Source organism: Lontra canadensis, unplaced genomic scaffold (assembly GCF_010015895.1).
Source record: "Lontra canadensis isolate GAN:19392208 unplaced genomic scaffold, GSC_riverotter_1.0 scaffold38, whole genome shotgun sequence".
Lineage (NCBI taxonomy): Eukaryota > Metazoa > Chordata > Mammalia > Carnivora > Mustelidae > Lontra > Lontra canadensis.
Genome location: NW_022631032.1, coordinates 8,249,862 through 8,260,495, shown reverse-complemented (window position 1 = coordinate 8,260,495; position 10,634 = coordinate 8,249,862). Strand labels below are relative to the sequence as shown.

The window sequence follows — 10,634 nt, the reverse complement described above, 5'->3', positions numbered from 1 at the left end:
GATCCCAGGACTCTGGGATCATGACCTTAGCTGAAGGCAGATGCTTAACTGACTGAGCCACCCAGGCGCCCTGGGGAAAAAATATATATATATATTTATATATATATATATATAAAATAAAATATTGTGTATATATATGTGCATATATATGTGTGTATGTGTGTGTATATATATACACATATGTATATACACACACATGTATATATATATACGTGTGTGTGTATACACACACATACACATATGATTTTGGATATATATATCCATAACAAAATAAATTAGTGAGAAGAGTGGCATTGTTTCCATTTTTGCAATCCCTTCAATGTCTAGCTTGCTAGAAGACAGCTAGAGCCTCATCTGCTTCTTCCTCGGTCTGTTGAGATACATTGTTTAGAGGAAGTATGTGAATGAAAAAATATGGCCTCAGCCAGGTATGTAGTTGGAAAAGAGAGAAGTATTTTAAAAATCTTTTCAGAGAACTGTAGATATTCTTCTCTGATAACAACACCCGGACTCCTAAGTAAGTTTCTTAAAGGCTATCTATAATGAGGAATCTGAAATCACGTTAATGAACTTATCATATACTATTACATTAGAATCCACTGGTCTGTCTCACATTTTGAAAAGATCTTTTACCCATACATGAGTGTGTAATACTATACATCGGTCATTTGGAAGATGCTGATTCACTGGCAAGTGGGTCTTTCAAAACTTGACGTATTTCATCATACAGTATCCAACAGTCACATTCATTAATATCACTAACCATCTCATTGCAAGAGTATTAAAGAAAATTGTGAAAACTTAATGTGGTAGACACGAGTTTTCCAATGTTGAAAGCTCTAATCTTATCATTGGCAACAAATACTGCTGGTTCTTCTCCTTGAGGTGACAGGATTACTTAACCAAAAAGTCTGCCACACACTTCAGTTTGAATAAACATAGTTTGTCCATCAATCATTCTTTCAAGTAAAAAAGACATTCTATGAGAAAAGGCCCTCGTCCCGTTCCCACTAGACTCACACAAAGGCTTTTCTTAGAGACACACTAGTCTAAATTGTTCAGCTAGGGGCTTTACGTATACCTTCATTTTGTTACCCAGAATATTAAAAAGATGTGTACTTGAGGATTGAGATTTAAGAAATTAATAAGATTTACTGCATTACTCAAGTCATTCTTAAGTGAAATTGACTTTTTTTTTTCTCCAACTCTATGGTAAAGAATGCAGCTGGGTGCTACTAGGGCACCAGCGATTTTATTTTATTTTTTTTAAGATTTACTCATTTATTTGAGAAAGAGAGAGATAAAGACAGAGAGAGCATAAGCGGGGAGGAGAGGGAGAACCAGACTCCCCACTGATCAGGGAGCCTGACCCAGGGCTTAACTGACTGAGCCACCCAGGTGCCCAGCACCAGCATTTCTAGTCACCATTGCTTTTATACCATCAGTGCAAATATCATCACGGTGAAAAAGTCAGTGAATGTCATAATGTTAATTGTGTGGTAATTCTGACTCTGTGGAGCCCGCAGCAGGGGTTTTAGAGATTCCAGTGGTCCACAGGTCGCACTTGAGGGACCACTGTCCTACAATGTCACACTCACCAGTGATAAGCAACAAGAAAGAACAAAGAGCACGCTAGATTCAGAATCAGAGGATCTAAATCAGTCTCGATCCACTCCTTACTATCAGAGTGACTTTGGGTGAACCGCTTATCTGAGTCTTGGTTTACTAAGTATATTCTAAAAAATCGATTTCATTCACCCATCAGTTTCATTCATTTCCCCCAGAATTTTGTGGGAGGACTTAAGAGACAGCTATGCCAGTGTCTAGGGGGTGGGAGGTGCGTTCCTGCAGAAGAGAAGGAAATCAGGCATAGACGTGGTACTGAGGGAGGGAACCATCGTGTCTCACCCCAGTACTGCATGGGCCCCGCTTCTGGTCTGGCCTCTCAAGGGAGCCTCTGGGGGAGGCCGAGTTCAGCCTCCTGAGACCACAGCCAGTGTGGCTCACAACCAGAGCCCTGGAAGGCTGGTGCTGCTGCCTTTCCCTCCCAACAGAGCCCATTGCTGGCTCGGTATGCATGCCCATCTTTGTGCTGCTCTCCTACCCAAGAAAGCATATCAGAAAGCCAGATTTTGGGAGGGATATCTTTATATGGAAACCACCACTTATCATCATCATTACACACTTTTACTTTAAGCACATCTCCCCCCACACACACATACACACTGCAATCCTTTATCAGTAATAACAAATTCTAGTGGCAGACCTCCCAAAAGATGGAGGCAGCCCAGTGAGCCCCATACCCTAGTGCTGGGAACTGCAGTTTGAAATATCCTTCCCCCTCAGCCCTCCATCCGGGACCTCTCTTCCACAGACCCTTCTCTCAACTTGCGGTGTTCTTAATTTGCTATTTGATGTCATTCTAGGTAAAGACAAATTAAAATGTTAAATTATGAGCATGAATTTTACCATTCATCTTTATACTATGCAATGCCAGTTTTAAATGCAAATATAAGAGCTGTTAACTGCTGTGCAGAGTCTCCCAAAATTACAGAATTTACATTTCATAGCTCGTGTATGCATATGTATTTCATTCTTCACCAGCGCAGTGTAAATGCCCCACAAACACAAACGGAGCTCAACTGTTTTTATTTTGCTTCCTGATATGCACATATTTTATCCACATTCTCTGCCCTAGGCTTATAGATAGGAAGGACAGCCCCAGACAAAAGGAACCACAGGCCGTCCTCGCTGTCCTTTTCCTCTCTGCCATTTCCAGCATAAGCAATTAACTACCGCAGGGAAGTAATGTGAGAAAGAAAAGATAACACAGGTTCTTTGCTTGGTCATGTGTCATAAAACACCCCTGCCTTCTTTCTGCTTTCAAAACAACTGTGGTTCAAACAGAAAGGGAACCTCTCAGGGTGGTCAGCTCCCTGCTTCGCAGTCACAGACGTCACACGCTTAACTTCTCACTCTGAGTCGCTGAACCTCCCCCAAGGGGTGAGCGCTCTGGAATTCTGTGTTCACCGCACATCCTGAGCACTGTTTGTAAATGGAGCAGCAAGGACAATGAATCTTATCTCCTCTGCTCATGGACATGCTGCCTTGTCCCAAGTTCAAACATAAAATTATTAAGTTTTTCAAGATGGGAGGAAGACACACCTGAGTGGCTCAGTCAGTTAAGCGTCTGCCTTTGGCTCAGGTCATGATCCCAGGGTCCTGGGATGGAGTCCCACATCAGGCTTCCTGCTCAGTGGGGAGCCTGCTTCTCCCTCTCCCTCTGCCACTCCCCCTGCTTGTGCTTTCTCTCTCTCTCATGCTCTCTCTCTCTCTCTCTCTCTCATATAAATAAATAAAATCTTAAAAAAAAAAAAAAGAATTTCAAGGTGGTAACGACAGAGGCTGAAATCCAGCTCAAGATCCTCTTAAGCATGAGCGCTATGTGGCTCATGGGTCACATGCCCATGAAGCTGGCTCCGCCCCATGACCTCTGCTCCAGCCACACTGGCTCCTACAGACCCCTAGGGCATCTGTTCCTTTGCCTGAGACTCACTTCCCTCCCTCATGTCCTGGGCATGTTCCTCCTTCTCTTCCTGTGATCTCAGCTCAGCTGTCACATCCCTAGGTAGGTCTCCCTGCCTGGCTGACGCATCAGAACTTCCTTGGCCCCATGGAGCTCTCCTTCAATCGTGCATCATGGTCACCTTTCCTCATCTAGGGCTGTGATGGTCGGATCACTCACTGTTCTCCCATTGAACTGCCAGCAGCCTGGCAGTCCTAGCCTCCTAGGCAGTCCTAGCCTCCATGACTGGGTCTGGTTTTGCTCCTCAGTGTGGCACCAGGGCTGGGCACGTGGTCCTTAATAAATATTCATGCGGCAAATGATTGAATGAAAAAATGGATGAATGTTTTTGCAAGTGGAGCACGAGTGTCAGATGAAGAGGTGGGAGACATGAGGGTGGCGTGAATTCTAGTTTTCGTTCCCAAGAGGCTAAATCCTGTCTTGGTCCGAGCTGATGAGATTCCATGAGCATGCTGTGGCCCTTGCTTCCTTGCTGTCTATTCTAGGTAATGAGTGCTTGATGATAGGCTATCCTCGAGTTGTAAAGGATCCAAGTCCTTTCATTTGTGTCTCCGGGCCCAGCACGGCGCTGGCACTTACTCAGCTCTCAGAAAGTTCTGGTCCTATTGAACAATCTGAGATAGACTTGGATGAAATGTGTGGCCCTGCGGCTTCCTGTGTCTCTCCCTCCCCTGTGTCTCCTTTTCCTCCGTCCTCTCCTTCCCTCTTGTTAAGGATTTCTGAGTCTTGAGAACCACTTTAGTGGTGATCAAATGTTTCCAACAGAAAATTACCCTCATTTATTTTCGGTTTAACTCGACTCTTCAGAGAAAATTGGCCTGATTGGCCCTATAATCATGCGGTGGTTGGGCACTCCAGAGACTGCCCCAGAACCAGGCTGGGCACACTAACTGGTAATATTGCCATATCGTCATTGATCTTGGGATAGAATCACAAGGTTCTATCCGTGCAACCCCAGCTGGCTCAGAGCAGAAATGAAACAGGAGAACCAGACGAAACCAGCCATTCCACCCTGAGGGGCTGTAGAGTTAGCCTTGTCCATGAGGAGGACAGTGACACCACTGATCATGAACAACAGTGGCAGAATGGGACCCGTCCTTGTCAGGCCTGGTTTGCAGCCTGTCTGTCTGGTCCGCTATTCCGCCTACGTCTGAGAAATGGCAGGAGGGGCTGTAGGGAAAATGGAGTGCTCGTAATGAAATTGAGGATCGATGAAATAATAAAAAATAAAAGCCTAGGGGTAAGATGGGTATTGATTGACCATCTCAGAAAACATTGTTAGTAAGAGATCAGGGCATGCTTCCTATATGTAAAATGGGGGAATTCTGTCCAGAGTGAGATTGAATGGGAATATAGGATGCTATTAGAAGCGATCCCAGTGCAGTCCCCTGGAAGTTATGGGGCTGCTTACAGAGGGTGCCGTGGAGTAGAAAAGGCATGGCTCAGGAATCAGCCATACCTGGGGCTTCCACCAACTTCAACTCTGTGACCTGGAGCAGGTGATAACCTCTCTGATTTGGATTCTCTTTCCGCCTCTTCCTCCTCCTTCTTCTTTTTAATTTTGCAAGTTGCGATAAATCCCCTGCCTCCAGGTATGCTGTGAAGATTAAATAAGATCACCTGGATGGAGATACGGAGCTCAGTGCCTGGCACAGAGCAGGGGTGCAATCATGTCACCCCTTCTCCCTGCAGTGTCCGAAGACTGTTCCTTTTTGGAACACCTGGCCATGGACTGGGCTAGAGACACCTGGTTGCTGGACCCCCTTAAATTGTGCACACTAGGCCCCTCACCCTGGTCCCAGAAATGTGGCAGGACAATATCAGGCCAGGATTGGGGAGTCCCAGGGTAGATGCCCTCCTCCTACACCATCTCCTGGGACATTTTATGGGTGACACAATTGAGATCCAGAGTTTGACCACAGCAACAAGCACGTGGAAAACCCAGAATGTGACTGTGGGCCTCTGGGCTCGAAGTCTGTCTTCTACGCCCCAGCAGCCAAGAGCTAAACCCTTTGCTGCCTGTGGCATAGGATGCTCCCACACCCCCACCCTGCACCATGCCTTTCTGGATGACTACACATGATTACCCCAACAAGATAGGAAGAGAATGTGTCTCAATTTTCAGTCCTTCCCAAGGCACATACTACAGGGCTTACTTGCAGTCGGGGCCCAAGAAATAAATATCCATCAATTGGGAAAAAGAAGATGTTTTCACGGCCTTATACTTTTAATGCAGAGAAATAGTTATAATATACTTTAACCCAGCTGAGGGGGAGAAATGCATTAATTTCACAACATGTTTAGCTCTTTAAGAAGTTAGCTTTTCAGGCTCCACGGGGATTCTGGAACTCACATAGACTCACCCCCACTGTTATGAGAGATAATTGCAACCGAGTGGTGCCCCTCTCCCCACAGGGAAGGGTGGGTGGAGAGACAGAAGTGGTTGGTGGGGGGAGCTGTCTACAGCAATGTGGGGCATCTAAGCCAGGAGGACAGGACAGAGCTGTGCTGCTCATATTTAGTGAGCAAACAAATCACCTTACCAGGGATCTGGTTTAAAAAAATGATGCAGATGCTGATTCAGGAAGGCCCTGTGGGACCCGGAGGTCTGTATTTTTAACAAGTCCTCCAGCAATGCTCATGCTTCTGGTTCAGGGGGCCAAACACTGTGAAAGCTTTGGCCTTTTCCTCTTTCCTCTATAGTCATTTATCTTTAGACTGCGGGCAAAAATCCTTCTTCTCACCCTGGGCAGAGGACAAGTGGGAAGCTGCTAGGAAAAACAGCACACTAGGACAATCAGCCAGCCCCCCCCGGCACCATGACTCTTCTTTCTCCCATCCGGTACACTTGATGGGTGACATTTCTGTGTGTGAAACACTTCAATTTTACCATCCATGAAATGAGCATGTTGGTCTGGGTCTCCGAAGGCCTCCTCTTCTAGTTTGACAAGTCTTTGTGTGGAGGAAATGGCCCGGAGGTTTTGGGTTTGCAAATCTGGTCCAAGAGAGCTTCTCTGTCTTCAATCTGGCAATTCTCAGGATCCCCATTCACTGTCTTGCATCCTTCTGCAGGGGAGATTTGTGCCTTCAAGATCCATGGCCAGGAGCTGCCCTTCGAGGCCGTGGTGCTCAACAAGACGTCAGGAGAGGGCCGGCTGCGTGCCAAGAGCCCCATCGACTGCGAGCTGCAGAAAGAGTACACGTTCATCATCCAGGCCTATGACTGTGGCACTGGGCCCCGGGAGACGGCCTGGAAGAAGTCGCACAAGTGAGTTGCCTGACAAGGCTCCCTGAACCCCTCCCACCCCACTTTTTGGGATCACACACTGCTCCTCGGGGTTGTATACCCAGCGGTCACACAGCCTGTTCAGCCACCAGCTGCTTCCCCAGGCCCCTGTAGGCATTGGCACAGGCCACTCCTGCACCTGATGTCCTCTGCCCCCGCCTTCGCCTGGAGACATCCCTCCTCCATTAGCAGGACTGCACTCAGAAGTCACTTCCTCTGAGAAGCCTTCCCTGAGCGGACCCATCCCTGCAGACTCAGCTGGGACCTTTCTCTGGGTTTCTGCCAGGCTGCATGCTTGTCCCTGTCACGGCACTTCTTAGTTTGGGTTGGAACTCTCTCCATTATGGAGTTTGGCTCTGAGCCTCGCACAGAGTCAGAGTGGTTCAATTCTAACTGAACAGAAGAGTGAATGAACAGAGGAGGAGTGAATAAGGGAAAGGGGAGGTGATCTCGAGGGAATCGTTGCCCCAAGCTGGGTAGCAGGAAGGCCAGAGAAGGGGCAGGTTCATCTCAGGACGAGGGAAGGGACAGGTGGAGGCCTCTCTGGTGGGAGGGTGGACAGAAAGCTCAGACAACAACCAGCCTGGCTGGCTGCGGTTTCTCGGCTCTCTTGGCCCCAAGACCAGAGTCAGTGGCCATGGGAGGCGCAGAACGATAGTGTCAGCCTCCCTTACTACCATCTCTTCCTTCCTGTGTGTGGTCCCAGGGCTGTGGTCCACATCCAAGTGAAGGACATCAATGAGTTTGCTCCCACCTTCAAAGAGCCAGCCTACAGGGCAGTTGTGACGGAGGGGAAGATCTACGACAGCATCCTGCAGGTGGAAGCCGTCGACGAGGACTGCTCCCCCCAGTATAGCCAGATTTGCAACTATGAAATCGTCACAACTGACGTGCCTTTTGCCATTGACAGAAATGGTGAGTGTCCTGAGGGGACTCCGGGGGGGGGGGCGGGGAAACCCCTCCACCACCCCTCTCTAAATGTCCATGGGAGGTGATGACTCCCTTGCCATCTGTGACCTGGGTTCAGTAACCCAGAACTCAGTCCCACACCGGAGGGGATGGCCTCACGTTATTAACAACACAGCCAGGTCTAAAATCCCTCCTCCAAAATACCTCAACAACCCACTCAATGAATATAATCTGTGGAACTCAGAATGCTGGGTACTGAAGACAGGTTTTCTGGGTTTTCTGGTAGAATGTTCCAATCGCCCTGCTATCAACTAGGCCGTATCTGAGGCCCTTTCCTAGGTCACTAGTTGTGACACCATCCCCAACCCCTGTCATCGGTTTCTTGCTCTTAGACCCCCAAAAATGCTAAAACAGAAGGTGGAGATTTCTGGAAACACCTTCTAATCTTGGATTCATTGAGGACTCTGAAATGAGCTTGCCAGTGTCCTTTGGGAATTTCTTCCATAGTGAGGATGAAGAATGAATGAAGCCTCTCACCAAACCCCAATTCCAACCTGAACTTACTGAACTGAAAACAGTCCTATAAAGCCACTTGTGTATTTCCCCATCACCATTAATAAAAATCTTGTAGTACGAACACCCCAGCCAGAGGCTCAATCAACTCAGCCCACTTTCAATGCAATTCTCTATAGCTCCATGTTAATGAAATGATAATTACTTGCCAAGTATATTATTGAAAAGCATCTGTAAATATTGCCCAAGTCCTGGCACAGTGCTGGGAACTGGGAGTGGAGGCAGAGTGGAACTCAAAACAGACATGGACCTGCCCACATGGAGCTTACCCTCCGGTGGGAAGAAAGTCAAAATAACAAATAGACATCAGGGAGGCTTGAGGGTGAGGGGATGCAGAACACCTGCCGTGAGCCAGGGGGAGCCAGAAGGTTCGCTTGGGACCTCTGGGTAGCCAATGCCCAGGGAGAAGTAGACCATCCATTACCTACTTACACATGGTCGGTGCTCCCGGTGCTCCATGACGTCAAGACCAGGGAGAAACTTATCCTGTGACCTGGTCTTCTGCTTCCTGAGAAGTGCAGCCGGTTCCAGAGGGGATGGAAGCCAAGGAGACACCCTCATCCCTGGCCTCCAGTGGTTTATGATTGGCCTCAGACAATGAAAGCAACATTCATAAAACAGACCAAATGGTCATAGGACAGTTTCTTTGCAAAATGATAAAACATGTGGAAATGACAGTTACAGACCTGGACATTGTGGGTGACCCACTGTGTGGGTCACAGGATCAGTGCGTCCATGCCCAAGAAGGTACAGGAGAAGATACGGGACCTTGAAGATTGGTTTGGGATGAAGAAGTAGGTGATTTCAATTAGTAGAGCCCATCAGAACTGCTTCCTGATAGCTTTTCCTAGGGGCCCTGTGATGTGGCCGGCTTGTCCCCACCACACAGACATGTCTCACATACATCACATACACACATGCATGCATGCACACACACATCTTTGCACATACACATGCATGCGCCACTCCGTAAAACACAAAACAACTCGTTTGTCTTTTTCTTTTCCCCACGGACCACCTGTGTGGTCCTCATCCACAAAAGCTTTGGAATTTGGAGAGTGATGAGTCCTTGGTGAAGAGTAAGACTAGAAAAGGGCAGGTTTCTGTGATGCGTGGCCAAGCTCCACTTGACCTCCTGCCTTGGTTCTGGAGAGTCACAGCCCAATGAGAGATGAGATGCAAATCCTTTCATCTGAGAGTCAACTGCCCCAGTCATGAAGATAATTACTCACCTTGATGAGCCATTTCGCTAACATATGCCAATTTATTTCCCTAGCTGTCTCATTAAAAGTGAGTAATGGTCCTTTGCCAAGTCTCTGCCTCCAATACTGGTTACAACATAAGATGAAGAGGAGAGTGGGCACTCCCAGGGAGTGTGGGCCCCCCGAAAGCAAGGTTTACAAAAGTGGTTCTCCAAGTAATGAAGGCAGGACCTGGGGGCAGATGCAGAAATGGCTGCTCCCATTCTAATGAGCTTCCCAACTGGCCCCGATCCGTCATTTATCCCAGCGACCTTCTGGACTCCTTGAAGACATTCTTTGCCTGCACATCAGAGAAAGTGCTACTGAGTTTGGGGTTCCCTCACTGAAGCCTGAGGACTGCAGGTAGATGGTTCCTGGCCCCTCCAATTGCCCAGGCTCTTTATTTGTGGAGGAAGACAGGAAGCAGGGCAGTAGAGAGGGTAAACCTGGATTCATCCTGACCTGTCTTAACCCAAAACTCAACCTCTTCCTACCAGAGGTCATCGGCCTCCCTCTGCTTGAATTCTTCCCCTGTGAAATCATGGCAGAAACCGCCCTGGTCCCTTGTGGGGTTGTGAGGTCTCAGGGAAGTGGTGCCAGGGGATGATGCTTGCAGGGTCCCTGGCAGAGAGGGAACACTCCTTTCATGGTGCAGTGGTCATCAGATGTTTACCCGGGTGATTGGGACATGAAGGTCATTCACTCCCCATGGACTTCCAGGCTGAAACATGAGCAGGTGACTGCGTTGGTGACACCCGCTCCCTCTCAGGAAGTTCTGGACTCACTTCAGATGGCTTCCCGGCCATCCTCTCCTGGCGCTTGGCTGGTCTCTAGGAGGTCAGCAGGGCCTAGATCCTCAGTCTAGGATCTATGGATGAAAAAAAACTGAGTCCTAAAGTATGGAGTGCTTGCCTAACAGCACCTGTAACCCCGGTGGCAGAGCCGGGACTGGAGCCCAGATTCCCGAGCGTTGGCTCCGATGCCTTTCCACCAGTGATACTGTCACCGGACTTAGCAGTGATGCTTGACAGGAAGGCAA

At 48.1% G+C, this 10,634-nt stretch overlaps 1 protein-coding gene across 1 annotated transcript in view; it reads left to right on the top strand.

Annotated features, from left to right (window-relative positions):
- CLSTN2 (calsyntenin 2) overlaps positions 1 to 10,634 on the top strand; it is a 585,388-nt gene that overhangs the window by 446,441 nt on the left and 128,313 nt on the right. The window contains exons 5-6 of the mRNA XM_032869258.1: positions 6,659 to 6,854; positions 7,579 to 7,787. Coding sequence (XP_032725149.1) covers positions 6,659 to 6,854; positions 7,579 to 7,787 — 405 coding nt within the window. The remainder of the gene's footprint in view (positions 1 to 6,658; positions 6,855 to 7,578; positions 7,788 to 10,634) is intronic.